The 19,646-nt window shown below is 49.5% G+C and overlaps 1 protein-coding gene across 1 annotated transcript; it reads right to left on the bottom strand.

The window, feature by feature from the left end:
- Window positions 1–2,339: 2,339 nt before the first annotated feature.
- On the bottom strand, window positions 2,340–18,427 carry MLANA (melan-A). The gene is made up of 5 exons (XM_036331097.1): window positions 18,340–18,427; window positions 14,840–14,939; window positions 10,523–10,619; window positions 3,737–3,850; window positions 2,340–2,659 (listed from the first exon to the last, which is right to left on the bottom strand). Exons 2-5 carry the CDS (start codon window positions 14,914–14,916, stop codon window positions 2,591–2,593), a joined length of 357 nt encoding a protein of 118 aa, XP_036186990.1. The 5' UTR covers window positions 14,917–14,939; window positions 18,340–18,427; the 3' UTR covers window positions 2,340–2,590.
- Window positions 18,428–19,646: the final 1,219 nt, after the last annotated feature.

The following is a 19,646-nucleotide window of genomic DNA, read 5'->3' as shown; positions in this document are numbered from 1 at the left end:
GCAGGAAACCTAGGAGATTAAAGTCATGCCATGCCATTACCCACTAGGCCCACAAGGTAGTTGGGCGAGGGGTGGGGGGGAGCACGCTGCAGTAGAGGACACCTGTGCACAGGACCCTGGATGAGGCTTATGCTCTTGTGTTCAAGTTTCCTTGGGCAGCAGGGAAGCCTGATCCTGCCTGCAGAGGTCACAGGGACCTAGCTCCCCGGGAGGCACCCGTCTAGCCCTCATTTGTGTGTGTTCCATCCAGGTGTGCAGGGGCAGAGCAGTGAAGGGCCTCAACAAAGGTATTACTACCATCCCTGGATTTCAATGTCAGATTTGGCAAAGCCTTAACAGTTCACGGATTTTCTGTGGAGCCAATTTGTCCTCATTCAATCCAAGCGTTCCTAGGTGAGGGAGACTCTTCACTGGTGTCTGTGACCCAGGCTCCTCCCATCATGTGACCCTGCAATCTCCAGCTCCTGGCTCCCAAAATTGTCCCACAATTGGCCCTCAATCCAGGGAGTCGTTTTCAAAAGTGTGGCTGCCTCTGTGTAGGGGGCAGGTCCTTTTGGCTGAGCCTGGCACCCCATATCTATTCCTTGAAACAAAATCTCACTCTTCTAGTTTCTCTCTGGCAGACAGCTCAACCCCCTTGCCCATTGCCTGGGACACTGAGGGACTCTGGGAAAAGAGCCATTTTTCCACAGGGAAAGGAGAGAATGCTCAGCGGATGGTAGATGAGCTGGAGATCTTGGAGGGGTCCAGGGAGCAAGCCATAGGCTATTCTATGAATGTGCAGGTTAGGGCTCAAACTAGGCCTTTCAATGAGGAAAGGAGCTGCCCAAATGCCTGATGGAATTTACTTTGTTTAGAACTCTTTTGTTGTTGTTGTTGTAAAAGGGTGTCGGGGGCGGGGACGACAGGGATGGGGACAGGGCTTATTTTAAGTGGTAAGACTGGACAGTCAGAAAGGGCAGGGAAGTATTTTAGTATTTTGTTGAATGACATAGATATAGATGTAGATGTAGATATAGATATAAAGTGAATTTTAAAAAGATATATTTGTATTGATTTCAGAGAGGAAGGGAGAGGGAGAGAGAAAAACATCAATGATGCGTGAGAATCATTGATCTGCTGCCTCCTGCAGACCCCACACTGGGGATCCAGCCCACAACTCAGGCAAGTGCCCTGACTGAGGATCAAACTGTGACCTCCTGGTTCATAGGTCAACGCTCAACCACTGAGCCACACTGGCCGGGTGAATGACTTTTTTTCAATGTGTGTAATAAGTCTCTTTATTCTGTGTTTTTTTCTCTTCCGTACAATTCGGTTTTTTGTAGGAAATGATGCAGTTCGGCTGCACTGGTGTTTCCAATGACACAAGACGATTTTAGGTGTTTTGGTGACTCAGCACTAGGTAACACTGAGTCACATAGTGAGAAAGTCATTTCTTTCTCCTGCAAGCCTTTTCATTATGTTAAAAGCTTTTCTCCAGCTCTTGCTAATCTCCCTCATTAATAAAGAGAGCAGGTCTCGGGTTGACAACCTTCTGCAACCATTAGTATCTTCCTGGGTTTTAATAAGAATAATTTGCTTTCATTATCTTCATGTTTATAGTTATCCTCTACTTATGAAAAAAGATACTATTTTCCACTTAGGGTGGAAATTTGAGCCAATCATTTTAATGAGCTGGCTGAAAAAAATATTAGATAAATAATAGTATACATGATATGTAGATGTCAACAACAAAAAAATTGTAGTGTTGCCAGTAAATAACGACACTATTCCAGAACCTCTGAGTCTTTGTGATTTCTTCTATATGCTCCTTTAAGAGGAATTTGGGAGCCCAAAGGAACTGAATTGCCATTGGGACATTTAAGGAGGTAAGATGTCAGCCAAACTACAGTGGCTTTTACTTATTTAAATTCTGACACCACCTTCTAGAATAACAGGAAATTCTTGTCATTAATTATTATAACATTGAGCGCTGAAATGAAATGAGATTAGGACTGTGTTTATGTGTTACTTAGGAAAGAGGACCTCCGCACTGCATTGCTGCAGCATCTTGGAATCTCAGCAGAGACATTGCTGACACCTTCCTGATCAGATGAGGCTGCCTGTGTCATCTGGAAGGTCAACCAGCTCTTGGTCTTAAACCTGTAAAGGTATCCTTTGCGAGCACTCCATAACACAAACTCACCTGCTAGAGTTCAGTTCAAGAGGTTGCTTCTTGAAAAATCAGAATAGTACTTGGTTAGTTATTAGCCAAATTTCAACTGAAAAGAAATTGAATGGTCCCAGAACACACATTTAAATTCTGTCCCTCCAGAAATAACACCATAGATGTATTAGCATTACTACTGGCACAGATAGTATCATGCCTCAAAATGTTTATTGACAACATTTTTCCATTTTAATATTTTTCATCATTTCCTCCATTAGTATTGCTAGTTTCCCTACTAAGAATTTAGCACTAAGCTTATTGTTAGTGATGATGTACACTGTTTCTACCGCATCCCGAAGCAGGACGTTAAATGTCCACATTCAATGTAATCCAAAGTGTGAGGCGAATCATTTCAGCATCTCTCAGGGGCCTTGCTGGCTCTCACGGAGAGTAAGGTGGTGGGGACTGCTGAGCGGAGAGTTTCTCGTAGGCAGGTGGGGCATTGGGAACCTGGGAGGACGAGAAAGGGAGAATAGGGCGTTGGCCACAGTGCATGTTTCTGGGACAGCCATTAAGTAACATAACTCTACTTTTTCTCTGGACTGAACCTTTACGTGTCCACATCTAATTTCCATCCAACAAGGTAATCATAGTTAAATTTCACAAGTGTGCATGTTGAAACATTGTTGGGGCAAGAGTAGAGAAAAATAGGGCTAAGGGCTTTCCAAAACCTCAAAAACTTATATACAGGGCATCTCCCCAAAATGTATGCACACTTTAGTAGCTGATGGCTCAATTTTGAAAATGTATTTTAATAAACACTGCCTTTATAATCATTCAAAGTGTGTGTATAGTTTTTGGGGGACACCCTATATACCTAGAATATCCTTGTCAGTAGAAGTCCCAAGCCCTAACTAATGAATTATTGAACCCTGTTTGCAGGTACTAAATACATTGCATTTTTACTGCAGGTAAAATTAATCTTAATATATTTCATTTAAACCCACATATCAAAATATTATTTCAACATGTAACTGATATAAAAATGATTGATGAATTATCTATGTTCTTTCCTCATACTAAGTCTTTGAAATCTGATATGTAGTAAAGTGCATCTTAATTCAAACTGCTGTGTTTTAAGTGCTCAATAGCTACATGTGGCTAGTGGCTACCCTACTGTGTAGCACAGCTCTATAAAAATAATAACAGGTCTTTTATTTTCTCCCTAAAATATATCTATGTTCAGGACATAGACAAGTATACTAAAAACATAAGACAAAAGGATATTGTATCCAGAACCAAGTTCTTCCTTTGGATCCTACATGTAAAGCTGTCATTGTTGATCCTGGAAAATCGGTATGAGCGAACACAGTCTAAGAACATTTCTGTGCTTCCCTTGTTTTTTACCTTTCTTATTTTTCATTATGGTAAAATAGACAAAATTCACTATTTTAACTTTTTAGGTGTACTGTTCAGTAGTATTAAATACATTCACCTTGTCCTGGCTTTTAAAATAGGAATAATTTTATTCATTTGAGTTAAAAGCAGCCATACACGAAAACACCAACATGCAGGATCTCAACTTACCACAGGTTCATAATTGTTCTCTAGAAAAGGCAGCTTGCTGTCCTGGTGACCAAGTCCCTCACGTAGGCATCTTCCTGTAAAGGTACCTTGAGTACCAACGTAACGGCTTTTGCCCTGAAATGTGAATTCATGAAGATCAGTGGGTGAGAAGGAAAGATGGAGCCCATTAAAGAAATGAGAAAGAAGGTGACGTTTTAAGATTGGCTTTTAGTCCTGGTTGTGCCACATACTGTGTATCCCCTCAGAACTCCAGTTTTTGCATCTGTAATATGAAAATAACATCATCCACCTCTCACAGCTGTTGCAGGAGTTAACTAAAGGTAGAGCACCCAGTGCAGTGCCTGGTTCCCAGTTGTCAATGGCTTTTGTAAAAATATTTTTTCTTTATTTCAGAGAGGAAGGGAGAAGGAGAGATAGGAATATCAATGATGATAGAGAATCATTGATCAGCTGCCTCCTACATGCCCCCCACTGGGGATCAAGCCCCCAACCCAGGCATGTGCCCTGACCGGGAATCAAACCGTGACCTCCTGGTTCATAGGTCGACGCTCAACCACTGGGCCACACAGGCCAGGCTCAATGACTATTTTTAAAGGGAAGGGAAAAAGAGTGAATCTAAAAAAATGAACTTTAGAATGAATGCAAGTGGAGTAGATCAGAACTAGTGAGGCAGGGACTGGTATGACAGTGAGGACACACATCTGACCACATGCCAGCAGAGACACACTCTGTGTCTGCCTTTTGCATAATGACAGCAAAATATCTTAAACACTCCGAACGCATGTACTGTGATAGAAATGCTGAGGCTGTGGCCCTGGGCTTTCAAGTCAAGTTGCAACAATGATGACAAGTCAGTCTATGGCTAAGCGATGCACCCTGAGGTTTGGGGGGCGGGGGGGGGGGGGGGGGCTAAAAGCTTAGTGCTTTGCATAGGGTTAGAGGGTGATGCTCTTCACCCCTAGAATAGAATGACAACAGTTTGTACAAGACAGAGAGAGACAAACTAAAGTAGAGACTGCAGGAGTGGTCCACCCTGGTGAGGTAGAGTCTTTAATCACTGATAATGTTAAAAATTGCTGGCATTTTGTGATAATAAAAAACAGACTAACTTTTAGTTGCTTTTATTATTGTTAAAGTCTCTACAACAATGGTTCTCAAACGTGAGCGTGCATCAGCATTCCCTGGAGGCCCCGCTAAACACATTGCTGGGCCACACCCAGAATTTCTGACTCAGTCAGCCTGGGGTGAGGCCCACGAATTTGCATTTCTAATAAGTTCCCAGGAGATATTGCTGGGCCAGGACCACACCAAGAACCTCTGCTCCACAGACAATGCACCTTCTTATTGCCTGTGCCTCATGCAACTCAGCTATACTCAGAGGGACCAGGCAGGTGATGAAGGGGGTCAGGTGAGGCCATAGGAAAGGAGGGAGTGTCTGTCCCATCTGAAGGGATAGCCACTGCCAGTTTTTCCCAGATCTTTTGATTTTTTTTTAAAGAAACTGGAAATCAAGATTTTTATGTAAAATGTTACTTCAATTTTTAAAAAGACAGGCCCAAACCTATCTGCGGGCCAAATCCAGCCAGCGGGGTGAGAGCAGCGTGCTCTGTGGCTGAGGGAGGCTGGGACGGGGAGGTGTGCAGGGGATCTGAGGCTCCTCGGCTCCTCTGTGGGCCAAGGAAGACCCCGGGGGGGGGGGGGGGTCTGTCTGCCAGGTTGCATGAGAAAGGCATCCAGGCAGGTTTCCCAGGGAGGAGTGTTAGGAGCATCAAATTGGACGAGGCCAGAACCCTAATCTTTTTCATATGTATTATTTTGTCTCTCTCTCTTTTTTTAATCCTCGCCTAAGGAATGAGGGTATTTTTTCCCCATTGATTTTTAGAGAGTGGAAGGAAGGGGGAGGGAGAGAAGAGGAGAAACATCGATGTGAGAGAAACACACCGATTGCCTCCTCAAAGAGCCCCGACCTGAGGGGAGGGATCGAACCTGCAACCCAGGTACGTGTGCCGGTGGCCAAGAATGGAACCCATGCCCCTCCGGTGTGCGGGCTGACACTCTAACACCTTACCATGCCTGCCAGGCTCTTTTTAATCAAATGTTAAAGAAAAAATAATGTCAAACTTACCCCGATGCTTTCAGAAACTAGGAAAAAAAGGAACACACCCAGCTCCTTTTTTAAAGGGTTGTATAATGTTGATATGAAAAGCAGACAAGGACAGTGGAAAAGATGAGAAAATATAATCTAATCTTCCTTCTGAAAGTGTGTGCAGAAATCCTAAAGAAAACATAAGCAAATTAAGGCAAATATCCTATGTCAGCTGTCTATCATTACACAGCAAACGTCCCTAAATTCAGTGGCTTAAAGCAATCACCCCAAGGGCCCTAATGACATGACCACACAGGGAGGTTCTGCTCCCCCAACCCCCACCCCTGTCAGCCCAGACCCCAGAGCTACACCTCAGAAAAGCAAAGTAATATTTAATGTATCTCTCCCTTTACTCAATAATTGCTTTTCTTCTTTTTCTTTGCTTTTCAGATCTCTCACCTGCCATGGTGTGCATGTTAAAATGAGGGTTTCTGGGTCTCGCCACCAGAGCTGGCCCCAGAATCTGAATTTCAGCAAGAAACCCCCAGTGGTGGGCGTGCAGGAGCCCCCGGCCATGCACAGAGAAACAGACACCACAAGACATGGGCGCAAACTCCGCTGTCAGCAGGGGCCTCAAAATGCTCTCCAAGGATCTCAAGGATTGTGCACGAAACTTCCAGGTGAAAGAGTAAAATTGGTAAATACAAAAGCCAAGTTCCAGCGCCTTAAAATCATTTTCCGGAAGAAACACATTGCTGCAAAAAGCAGTCTTTACTTTCAAAGGATGTGTTCCATGTCTAAGGGGAATTGTTTAGCCAAGGGAGAAATTTTAGATCTTAATTCCAACTAACCTTGCTACCATTCTGTGTTCAGGGAAAGTGGACATTCCCAAGCTCAATGAAGGTTGCTAAAGGTGGAGTCACTCAGACACCCACAGTTTGCATTTATTGTCATGTATGTACTTCTGTTTTAAAATGAAAATGGAATCACCAAAGAGAGACAGGGAGGTGATTATGTAATTAAATGCATTACCTAATGCCCTATTTTACATCATTTTGCCTACATTTCTTAGACTGCTGGTTCCCAACCTAGCATTTCAGGAGTTATAAAAGTCTCAAAACAATATTTTAATATTAATTTTAAAAAATATATGACAGGGAGCATTTTTAGACAGTTGGGAAGCAGAGAATATAAACACATAAAAATTCCAGAAACCTCACATCACTGAAGAAGGCCTAGAGTAATGGAGGCATGGCCGGCTGGACTTGAACCTCACCAAGCAAAATGCCCAGTGTCTGAGCCCACAATGTTAAGACTCTCTTACCCTTAAGGTGAATGAGTTCAAGATGAGAGTGTTGAAGCAGAAAGGAAATAAAAAAAAATTAAAAAGAAAAAATATTGTCTTTTTGCCCAGAATCATCTAGCTAGCAACTGTGGACAGTTAAGAAATGAATACCAACATACTGAGTTTGTAGAACTTTTACTCCTTGAAAAACTAAACCATTGTGATTTTTAATGTACAAACAAAATGAATAAAAACTATATAGAAAAGATATCCTATCTAATAATAGACAAACATGGTAATTAACCATACCTCCGCTACGCTTCCCATTGGCTAATCAGGGTGATATGCAAATTAACTGCCAACCAAGATGGCGGCCGGCAGCCACGCAGCTGAAGCGAACATGAGGTTTGCTTATTCCAGTGATGGAGGAAGCCAAGGTTCCTGGCCTGCTGCAGCCCGGCTCTGAGCTCCAGAAGCAACAATGTTTCACTTATAGAAACTAAACAAATCCCAGATACCTGCGTTCAGCCAGCCGGCCTCAGAGCTGGAGCTGCAACAAAGTTTCAATTACAGAAGGTAAATAAATCTCAGAATTAAAAAGAAAAAGAAAAAAAGGAGAGACTGGGAGCTTCAGTTGCAGGCTTGGCCCACCTGAAAACAGCCATCAGCCCCTCACCCAGGCTGGCCAGGCACCCAAGCGGGACCCCCACCCTCATCTGGGACACCATTCAGGGCAAACCAGCCGGCCCCCACCCGTGCACCAGGCCTCTATCTTATATAGTTAAAGGGCAATATGCAAACTGACCCTAACAGCAGAAAGACTGGGAATGACTGGTCACTATGATACACACTGACCACCAGGGGGCAGACGCTCAATGCAGGAGCTCCCCTCTGGTGGTCAGTGAGCTCCCACATGGAGGAGCTCTGCTCAGCCACAAGTCCAGCTGATGGCTGCCAATACAGCGGTGGTTGTGGGAGCCTCTCCTGCCTCCTCAACAGCACTAAGGATGTCCGACTGCAGCTTAGGTCTGCTCCCCGCTGGCAAGTGGACATCCCCTGAGGGCTGCCAGGCTGCCAGAGGGATGTCTGATTGCCATCTTAGGCCCAATCCCCTGGGTAGCAGGCCTAAACCAGCAGATGGTCATCCCCCGAGGGGTCCCAGACTGTGAGAGGGCACAGGCCCTGCTGAGGGACCTTCCCCCCACCGTGCATAAATTTTTGTGCACCGGGCCTTTAGTATATTAAATAAAAACAGAGGGGGAAGGAATGGGGTGGGGGAAGGGGACATCTATAATACTTTCAACAATAAAGGTAAATAAAATAAAAACAGATATAGGTCATCTTATATCATGTGTCTAGGTATAGAACAGATCACATGAGGTTTAGAGGAGTTCAAAGCTAAGGTCACCTCGCAAGTCAATGGCAGATAATGAGGCCAAACCCAATGCCACACAATTGGGTGATTGCTGCGTGTCAGGCACTGTGCTGGTCACAAGGTACAAAGATGAATAAAAAAATTTTCTCTCCCAGCCTGTGTAGTTCAGTGGTTGGACAACCCATGCACCAAGGGGTCCCTGATTCAATTCAGGTCAGGGCACATGCCCAGATCTCAGGCTCAATCTCCAGTAGGGGGCATGCAGGAGGCAGCCAATAGATGTCTCTCTCTCCCTTCCTCTTCTCCCTCCCTCTCTCTCTAAAAAAAATAAAATAAAAAATCAATAAGAACATACTAAAAAAGAAAGAAATATTCTCCATTCCAGTTCATACATGAGAGAAAGAGAAGGGATGGGAGGGGCAAAAAGTAAATAGCCAGTTGCAAGGCAATGTCATAACCCTGTGCTAGAGGCACCATGGAGCTCTGTGGCAGAAAGCAAAGGCCCCCTCGCTCCCCTTAACTAACCTGTTGTGGTCGGCCGCAGAGAGGTGTCATCCCTAACCTGCCCAAGGCTTTCCTAGGGTACTTGGTTTTGGAGTCTTATTCAAACTCAGCAACTTCTCCTCCTTCCCCTGAAATGTCAACACACTGAAGGGCTGCTGCTCAATGGATGTGTCAGCCCCCAAGCTCCCCTGGCTTCATGTTGTATTTGGGACACTCTGGCAAGATGCATATTAAGAAAAGGGGTACATGGAACTGCCCAAGCTTCCTGGCAAGGAGGAGAATTCAAAGCTACAGCCCTCACCTTCCCCTCTGCACCTATGTTTGCCAAGCCACGGCCTGCCACCCACCCCACTCCTCCCCTCTATCAATCACAGAACCTTTTCCTCGGAGTGAGGAATCCGACTTCCCAACATCTTTTATAAAGATAAATGTTTTCCATTACGTATCAGCCTCAGAAGCCTTCGAATCTGTAATAACAAGAAAGAGACAGGAGAGGGAGCGAGAGAAGAGAAGACAAGAGGGGAGAAGGGAAGAGAAGGGAAGAAAGGAGAAAATGCAGCTCTCCTATTCCCTTGCTCACTGCGGATAATGCCTTTGGATGCTTCGGTGCTAGGGTGCTCCCTGGCTTTGAAGCCAGCTTTCTGAAACCTGTAGTTTTTATAGTTTCAAGACTCAATTGATGGTTTTCATTTGTGGAATATCTTGCGGCCCCAAGACTGAACTGTGCCACTTGCTAGCTTCCTGATCATAAAGGTAAAGAAGGAAAAATCCTACTGGCACCACATCGGCCATCAAAGGAAGATGGAGCCTGTTAAGCACCTCGTGGGCCTTTGTGCTGCTGAGGAGGGAATGGCTACCTCACTGCACTGATGGCTAGGTGGGTCCTGGGTATACTGGGTTGCTTGGTAGAGCGGAGTTAGAATTCCCAGGCAACCGGAGAGGAAAGGGGTGAAGACAAGGAGAGAGGGGCGGCCCCTAAGTGGAGCAGCAGACACAGTGAGGATCCCCAGGTGGATTGGTAGGACCTGGAGTGTCTCCTTGCTGCTGTTTGCTGTGTAAGAGGACCACAAGCCCTAACCGGTTTGGCTCAGTGGATAGAGCGTCAGTCTGCGGACTGAAGGGCATGTACCTTGGTTGTGGGCACATCCTCAGTAGGGGGTGTGCAGGAGGCAGCTGATGGATGTTTCTAACTCTCTATCCCTCTCCCTTCCTCTCTGTAAAAAATCAATAAAATATATTTTTTTAAAAAGAGGACCACAAACCTGCCCTGTGCCCCCCAAACTATCAGTGCTCAGCACACACACGGCCAGCACGCGTTTGTTCTGAGTGGAACCAAAGAGCGGCCAAGTTCCTGGTTGGGGTTGATGTGGGCAGAGGCCATGGAAGAGTTGTAAGAAATACAATGTAGAGAAAGGGCCGGGAACCAGAGCTAGACGTGATCATGAGAATGTTACCCCATCGCCCAGAAGTTCAGAGGAAGAAGGGGAAGCAGGGCCCCGGCCCTGGATGGGTCCCAGCAGTGGGAGCTTTACCAACCTTCAGGCTCCCGTATCCGTTTCGTCTTCTACAATACCAGCAGCCAAGGAACAGCACAAGTCCCAGGATCACCGTCAGGACACCAATCCCTGCGATCCTGGCCCAAGAGACAGACAGATCCAGCTTGGTACTTCCTCCACACTGTGACCACCTGTTCCTCTCTTCACAGGGACTTGCCAGCCCAGCACAGCACCACCCAGTCCCCAAGTAATTTCCCGCCACATGGCACACCGGGCAGCCACCAGGCCTCCAGCACTTGCATCCAGGGGCAGCGCCTCCTCTAGGAGCCTCTCAGGTATGTGCCAACAGGAGCCCTGCTACCCGGCATGGGCACGAGCACCCAAGTTCCTGGTGCAGGAGGTGCAGTAGCAACTGACCCTCATGTGGACAATATATTTTTTGAGGCTGAATTATCTTTTCATTGGGGCTGGTTAAATCATTTCCCCCAAGTATCAGCCCACAGAAAGGAAATGGAAATTAGCATTGACTGACCATCCACTATTAGCCAGGTGCCATGCTAAACATTTCAGCGGTCGCCAACCGGTGGTCCGTGGGCCGCTGGTGGTCCGTGAGGTCCAAAAGTCTGGCAACCACTGTTCTAGATACATTAGCTTATTTAATTCTCACAACAGCCCTGGAGGGCAGGCACCGCTTATTGTCCCCATTTCACAGATGAGGAAATACACGCAGAGGTTAAGTGCCTTGCTGATGGTCCCACAAAGATAGCATGGGATTTGAACTTGACTCCCTTGTGCCCTCTCAGCCCTATCCGTCCCCCACACCTTGCTCCTTACCCATGTCCTCTCTCCCTTCCTGCCTTGACTAACACATTCTCCTAGACTCAGCATCATTCCTCCCAGTGTGATGGCAGCCCATGCTGCCTTCTCTCACAGGCCTCCCTGTGGGTGATCACTGTGTGCTCCCCTGTGTCTTCTAGACATGGCAAGAGCTCCCAGAGGCGTTTTGTGTGTGTGTGTGTGTGTGCACGCGTGTGTGTATGTGTGTGTGTGTATGTGTGTGTGTGTGTGTCTTCAATGTCCAGAACGAGTCAGACACATAGGTGTTTCAAGAAATATTTCTTGAAGTTGGGTGGATGGATGAATGGATGGCCAAACAAATTAATTTAAAAAATGAACAAATGCATTATGGCTGATTACAAATTCATAATCCATTACAAAACCCATAATCCATAACAAACTCAAATCCATAACACCACTCTCTCTGAAAAATGAATGAACAATTTAATGTCTTCTTAAAATAATTATCTAAAACTATGTGGATTTGTGACAAAATGTGACTTTAACCTCTTGTGAGTCATTGGCACTCTAGTGAGAATACAGGGATCAGCAACATACCACAGAGCAGGTTTGGCTTTGGGATGGAGAGAGTTAATAAAGAGACAGAGAGAGCTCAGAAACCAGGCCCGGAGGGCTTAGAACTGGGGCATTCTGTTGTAGGACTGAAAGGCCCAGGAGACTATAAGTGTCACAGGGATGCCAGGGCCCAGCCCAGCCAGGACACGTGTCCTGTGTGTGCTCGGCGAGGCAAGCTGCTGTCGGGCCTCCACTTGCTCCAGGAATCCAGGGCAGGTGCTTGCTGCTTCCTCTGGTCCCCCCTGAGGGACTAGAAGGGGCATCTGAGAATAGAGCTGGCGGGAGGCCCCTGGAGCAGCTGAGATGAGAGGTCTGACCTCTCAGCCAACCTGGCTGCCAAGTCAGAGAGGCCAGATGACCCCTGGAGCCAGGTGCTCTGTGGGTACTTGGTAAGCGCCTCCCAGCTGGCCGGCAGGGCAGGGATCACTAAACAACACCGCCCTGAGCCCCGCCCTGAGCCCAGCCCTGGGAGGAGCGTCCGGCTGCACCTGGAGCAAAGCTGCAGCCTCGCTGAGAAGGGGCAGGAGCCACGCCCGCCTCCTGGGCCCTGTGTCCAGTGACCTTTTCCAGGCCCCGGGGCTCTGCTTCCTCTGCGTAACATGGCCAGCTCACGGCACCTGCCTGCCTTTCCACTTCACAGCATGAGCAACGGCAACAAACTGGAGAGTGCAGAGTCCTTTACCTGTGACCCACTAGCAGTGGTTCTCAACCTTCCTAATGCCGCGACCCTTTAATACAGTTCCTCATGTTGTGGTGACCCCAACCATACAATTATTTTCGTTGCTGCTTCATAACTGTAATGTTGCTACTGTTATGAATCGTAATGTAAATATCTGATATGCAGGATGTACAGTGGGGCCTTGACTTATGAATGTCCCGACTAACGAGTTTTTTGAGATACCAGCTGTCTCTCCGCCGATTTTTTGCATTGAGTTGATAGAGTGATTTGAGTTAACGAGCTCCTTAACGAGCTCGGTCTTGGAACGAATTAAACTCGTAAGTCAAGGCCCCACTGTATTTAGGCGACCCCAGTGAAGGGATCGTTCGACCCCCAAAGGGGTAGCGACCCACAGGTTGAGAACCACTGTTAGAGAAAGACTCCACAGAGCTGGGTAGTGATGAGACGGAGCAGCTGCAGGAGAAACAGGATCTGACTGAGAGACCTTTGCCCAGCGCCACCTGCTGCACCATCACCATCTCATGTCCACCGAGGGGCCAGAGCCCACCTCCCAGGGGGATGGCAGGGCAGGATACAGCTCTGACCTGATGCTGCAGGCCAGTCCCCCACATGCAGCCAAAACCACCACAACTCATCAGCATCTCCACCACCTTCGGGGCTACTCCCTGAGCACCAGTCTGCGCCAAGCCCCCCACATACGGGCTTTTATTCCATCTTCGTGCCAACCTCTGAGGTAGATGGGATGTTCGTTCCGCAGCTGACACCCCAAGACTTCAGGCTGGTACAGTGCCTCAGGTTGCGCACAGGTCAGTGGCAGAACCAGCTTCCACAGCGACTGGCCCCATGGACCCAGCGCGCACGTCTAGAATGTGGGCAGACCCAGCCCCGTCGCCTGGGCCGGTGCTTTGCCGATCACCCTTCCGGGAATGGAACTGCCCCATGGAGCGAGCCGTGGGCCCCGTGACGGAGGCAGCTGACTCCATTCCCAGCGGCTGCGCTCGTTCCACTCGCTCTGTGCCCGCTCTTCACACACAGTCACGTTGCACTCACACCCCCAGGGACTGACTGAGAGCGGAAATCACCAGCCTATGCCGCACACCAGGAAAACCCACCCCCAGCTGGGCTGGGCCTCAGAGTGTCACCCCAATACCTCTGCAGAGGAGTCGCCTGAGATGTGCGAAAGTGCAGAACCTGCACCCCACCCAAATGCCCCCCACCGCCCCCGCCTCCCACCCCCTGTCCAACCGAATCAGCCTCTCCGGTCGTGTGGCAGTGCCTAGGAAACCGCATCTCTTCAAGCTCATGTGACCTGTGCCCTCACGCCTGCTGCTACGGAGCCTGTTGAGTCATCATGCAGAAGCCAAAACAGCATCCTACTTAATACCATGTGCAATGTAGCCCCCAAAGAGTATCCTTTAGCTCTTGGACAATTTTTCAGAACATCTGCCCACCCACCCCGATGACCATGCGTGACGTTAGGAAACCCACGGCGCCTTGGGGAGATGCTCCCTTGGTGTCTGGCTGGGTCTGACACTTGCTGGCCCTGCTAGTTCACTCTAGGAAGGATTTGTCAACAGCTCTTTCCCAAGGGCGAGCCGGCTGGCAGGAGCTGAAGAGAGGGTTCCTTGTCTGTCTTGTTGGAACCCCCACTCAGAGGGCGGGCTCCCCTCCTGCCACCACACCCAGACCCACCCAGCGTCCCTGCAGCCAGTGTTCCCATGACAGCACTTGCTCTTGTGAAATCGTCCTCGTGCCTAACTCTCCCACAAGATCATAAGACTTTTTTCAAGGGAAGCATAGCATCTTGGGCAGGTTATACAGTGCTTAGCTCTTAGAAACGCTTCGTGGATTCAAAATACCAAACGCCTTTCCAGAGGATAGTCATGAAGCAAAGGTGGAATCACAAGCCTGCCCTTCATCCTCACTTGCTCTTTGGCAACTCACCTTTGTTCTGTCTGCAGACCACCTTCTGGAGCCTGAGGAAAGAGGCAACTTGCTTCCAGACATGTTTTTTGGCTTGGGAGCCCACAGCAAAGGCTGAAGAGCCAAGAATGCAGACCAAAATGGCCACATCCAACTCTTTACCATTCCTGTCCCCTTGCCTGTTCAGCTCAGAGAAGCTGGTGTGAGCCCCTTGTGGGACCACAGGTCTCCTCGCTTCATTGCCACTGTTTCGCTCTCTGGAGAAATAAACACTGGAGAGATTCATGGACAGGCGTGTGCAGTGGAATTCAGAAGCTGTGTGAGCAAAAGCTTTGAACTTACTCTTTAGCTGTGATGTAGGAGTGGCCGTGCCCTCTCCTGGGGTCCCCATAGGCGAGCTGGGCCTCTTCACTGGGCATCTTCACCAGGGACCACAGGACACCTAACAGCAGAGGCACACGGGCATCATGTAATGCATCCAGAGCATCCTCCTCCTCATCCCATAAAGACCCCACAGACACTCCCACTAGGGGAGAAGGAACGACAGCTGGGACCTGGTCTCTCTTTGTGAGAGGATGTGTACCTGCTTCCGTCCTTGCTACCAAGTGGAAATGGCTCAGGTTTCTAACCCATTCCACCAACTGAAAATTAAGTTCAAAGAAGAAACAAAAGCAAAATGCTTTCAAATTAAGTTATTATTTGGCGGGGGGGGGGGGGGGGGGGGTGGAGATGTTCTTTATTTGCCTTCAATTTGACTCTATGCAGTGGTTCTCAACCTTCCTAATGCTGCGACCCTTTAATACAGTTCCTCATGTTGTGGTGACTCCCAACCATAAAATTATTTTCGTTGCTACTTCATAACTGTAATTTTGCTACTGTTATGAATCGTAATGTAAATATCTGATATGCAGGATGTATTTTCATTGTTCGCGACCCACAGGTTGAGAACCGCTGCTAGAGAAACAAGCAAAATGTATTTTTATTATTCCTTCCTTTCCTTGGCCCAAGACTGTGGTTAATAACAGGAGTTATTTCTCTCTAACGGTATTATTTGATATCAATCCTTGGACAAATAGGAGGCTATGGTGACCTACTGTGTGTGGCCATGCACAGCACCCTCCCAGCCCACTTTTCAACAAAGAAAACCACCCCCTACAGGTGCCTGGTCTAATCCACATTCACCCCCCAAAATGGGCTGAAGAAGCCCATAGCTTGACTTTCATAAAAATTTCTTGTCCCTCCCGCTGAAATCAATTGCTGCTTCTCCCTTGTTCAAGTCTCATGACTGGGATTTAAAGTGTGTGTGTGTGTGTGTGTGTGTGTGTGTGTGTGTGTGAAATTTAATCTATAATTTAATCAAAAATTTAATCTATAATACAAATAGACAAAAAGCTCATGAACGGCAGTGGGCGTGATTAAAGTGTGCTTGTTAAAACCCAACAGCGGTTTCTCTTCTCCCCTTGCTATTATGTATTTTTCTTTCCTCTTATTGTTCTCATGCATTTTAAAGGTCTGGTCCCCACAGAATTATATTAATGAGCCTGTTTGGAACAGCGGGAGAGAAGTGGGAGGCAGAGTGGAGAATTCACCACATGACCCCTTCCACAGGGCAGTCCCTGTATAATTAGCCCTTCCCAGGGGTAAAAAAGACATTACAGCTGAGCTCACTGATCAGCTCAGGGGAATAATGTCGGGGTGAGCCCCATGTTCAAAATGACAGACATGGCACTCCATTCATTCTGGGTTAACTTGTTGTGGTGAAGCTCTGCCTCCAGTTCAGAGCCGTGGGGAAGGGGGGAGGGACAGCAAGGCCCCTCCCAGGAGAAGCAGTCCTTCCAGCGACAGACGCTGCTGCTCACAGTGGGCTCTCCCTTGGCCTCTGCTCTGCTGCTTGGCAGCCTCCAGAGAGCATCGAGGAGACTTTATGAACCTTCAGAAGTTGGAGAATGACAAACACGGAGGAGTTCTGTGATGGCCAAGCATCAGGGAGGTGATGAGGGAGGGTGGGGGGTCACCAGGCCCCCTGCCCTGCCCTGAAGGAACAGGCCTCCCTGTGCACTGGGACCCTGGCCCTGAAGGAACAGGCCTCCCTGTGCACTGGGACCCTGGCCCTGAAGGAACAGGCCTCCCTGTGCCCTGGGACCCTGGCCCTGAAGGAACAGGCCTCCCTGTGCCCTGGGACCCTGGCCCTGAAGGAACAGGCCTCCCTGTGCACTGGGACCCGGCCCTGCCCTGAAGGAACAGGCCTCCCTGTGCCCTGGGACCCTGGCCCTGAAGGAACAGGCCTCCCTGTGCACTGGGACCCTGGCCCTGAAGGAACAGGCCTCCCTGTGCCCTGGGACCCTGGCCCTGAAGGAACAGGCCTCCCTGTGCACTGGGACCCGGCCCTGCCCTGAAGGAACAGGCCTCCCTGTGCCCTGGGACCCTGGCCCTGAAGGAACAGGCCTCCCTGTGCACTGGGACCCGGCCCTGCCCTGAAGGAACAGGCCTCCCTGTGCACTGGGACCCGGCCCTGCCCTGAAGGAACAGGCCTCCCTGTGCCCTGGGACCCGGCCCTGAAGGAACAGGCCTCCCTGTGCACTGGGACCCGGCCCTGCCCTGAAGGAACAGGCCTCCCTGTGCACTGGGACCCTGGCCCTGCCCTGAAGGAACAGGCCTCCCTGTGCCCTGGGACCCGGCCCTGAAGGAACAGGCCTCCCTGTGCACTGGGACCCGGCCCTGCCCTGAAGGAACAGGCCTCCCTGTGCACTGGGACCCGGCCCTGCCCTGAAGGAACAGGCCTCCCTGTGCACTGGGACCCTGGCCCTGCCCTTAAGGAACAGGCCTCCCTGTGCACTGGGACCCTGGCCCTGCCCTGAAGGAACAGGCCTCCCTGTGCACTGGGACCCTGGCCCTGCCCTGAAGGAACAGGCCTCCCTGTGCCCTGGGACCCGGCCCTGAAGGAACAGGCCTCCCTGTGCACTGGGACCCTGGCCCTGCCCTGAAGGAACAGGCCTCCCTGTGCACTGGGACCCTGGCCCTGCCCTGAAGGAACAGGCCTCCCTGTGCCCTGGGACCCTGGCCCTGAAGGAACAGGCCTCCCTGTGCACTGGGACCCTGGCCCTGCCCTGAAGGAACAGGCCTCCCTGTGCACTGGGACCCTGGCCCTGAAGGAACAGGCCTCCCTGTGCACTGGGACCCGGCCCTGAAGGAACAGGCCTCCCTGTGCACTGGGACCCTGGCCCTGCCCTGAAGGAACAGGCCTCCCTGTGCACTGGGACCCTGGCCCTGCCCTGAAGGAACAGGCCTCCCTGTGCACTGGGACCCGGCCCTGCCCTGAAGGAACAGGCCTCCCTGTGCACTGGGACCCTGGCCCTGAAGGAACAGGCCTCCCTGTGCACTGGGACCCTGGCCCTGCCCTGAAGGAACAGGCCTCCCTGTGCCCTGGGACCCTGGCTCTGAAGGAACAGGCCTCCCTGTGCACTGGGACCCGGCCCTGCCCTGAAGGAACAGGCCTCCCTGTGCACTGGGACCCTGGCCCTGAAGGAACAGGCCTCCCTGTGCACTGGGACCCTGGCTCTGAAGGAACAGGCCTCCCTGTGCACTGGGACCCTGGCCCTGAAGGAACAGGCCTCCCTGTGCACTGGGACCCTGGCCCTGCCCTGAAGGAACAGGCCTCCCTGTGCACTGGGACCCTGGCCCTGAAGGAACAGGCCTCCCTGTGCACTGGGACCCTGGCCCTGAAGGAACAGGCCTCCCTGTGCACTGGGACCCTGGCCCTGAAGGAACAGGCCTCCCTGTGCACTGGGACCCTGGCCCTGAAGGAACAGGCCTCCCTGTGCATGAGAAGGCAATGCTCTTACCTCTGGATGGGGTCGTCCTCCGACTGCAGCTGCCCTGTGTGTGAAGACTGCTTCTCCTCTCTTAATCTTTCTTTTCCCCCTGGTCTTGAGTCCCATGTTAGTCATGAGTTTGGATTTCTGAGGGGGTCATCTGTGATTGCTTAATTGGCGTGAATGGAACCAACTTCATTCCTCCCCTCAAAAAGTCATGGCTCACTATGGCTTCTGTTTTCCTTCATCCTGGGGAAGCCATTTATTTTCAACGCTGGTCCCTCCTCTGTAGGGTCGCTGCTTAAAATACAGGATGCTAGTTGCGTTTGAATTTCAGAAGAACAATAATTTTAATACTTTAAAAGTGATGAACTGTGGCTCATTTATTAGAATAAATATGTCCCTTTTACTGCATGAGACCTATTTTTACTGAAGAGATTATATTTGTTTATCTAACATTTCGATGGAACTGGGCCCCTCACAGCCGCCCTCATGCAGCCTCCAAGGGTTGAAGAGCCTCCAGGCTTAGAGCTAGAGCCCATCGAGGCCCACCCCCTTCCGGTCAAGAAGAGGAAATAGAACACCCCTAAGACTTCCGAAGCTGAGCTCCCTGATTTCGTTGTGATGTTCTCAGAGATAACTGTCCCCCGGGGAGAGGCAGATAAGATTTTCTCTTTGAAGGTAGAATCTAATGGAAAACAGGGCTGATTGAACCTGATTATCAAACGTGTAGATGCCAGAAGCGTTTCCGTGGGACAGACAGCTACCTCTGCTCACCAGCTCTCCGTAACTATCGTGAACAAACCAGACAAAACACCACCAGAATCAGGCAATCTGAGCCTTCTCAACCCTGAGCTCGTAGACTAAATGGCCACTAAGTTCTCCTTCCTCATAACATATGAGGGGTCCACTCCTGCCAAATCCTGTGGGTTTCCAGTGACCATGTGAGATTGTCCTGTGTGAGGACATACTGAACCAAGGCATCACTGGAAATGGCCAGGGAGAGACAGAACAGAAAGAGGGGTGTTCATCCCATTAGGTGAGACAGGGAAAGCCTTTCTAGAAAGGAGAGAAAACGTAAATTGAGACCTACATGAGAAGGAGTCAGCCATAGGAAGAAGGAGGAAGAGACTGCAGACGGAGAGAAGAAGCAGTGCAAAGGCCCTGAGGCAGGATAATAGAACATGACTTGGTCTGGGTTCCCAGGACTGAGGCTGATTCAGGAGATTTTGCTCAAAAGTCCGGAAGGATACAAGCTCTCGGTGTCCACGGATTTGGGGAAAGCAGTTTCAAGCTGAAACTTGGGGCAATGCCCAGTAACTCTCACAAAGGCCTGT

This window comes from Myotis myotis, unplaced genomic scaffold, assembly GCF_014108235.1.
Source record: "Myotis myotis isolate mMyoMyo1 unplaced genomic scaffold, mMyoMyo1.p scaffold_m19_p_12, whole genome shotgun sequence".
Taxonomy (NCBI): Eukaryota; Metazoa; Chordata; class Mammalia; order Chiroptera; family Vespertilionidae; genus Myotis; species Myotis myotis.
Note: the sequence above shows the minus strand (reverse complement) of the source record. Positions and strands in the feature narration are given on the sequence as shown.

Bases quoted from the DNA above. Each gene is read 5' to 3' on its own strand.
- MLANA (XM_036331097.1), bottom strand. From the start codon at position 14,916: ATGCCCAGTGAAGAGGCCCAGCTCGCCTATGGGGACCCCAGGAGAGGG. The intron at 3,851-10,522 runs GTTGGTAAAGCT...TTCACATTTCAG, and splicing joins ACGGATACGGGAGCCTGAAG to GGCAAAAGCCGTTACGTTGG. The intron at 2,660-3,736 runs GTAAGTTGAGAT...TCGTCCTCCCAG, and splicing joins AGAACAATTATGAACCTGTG to GTTCCCAATGCCCCACCTGC.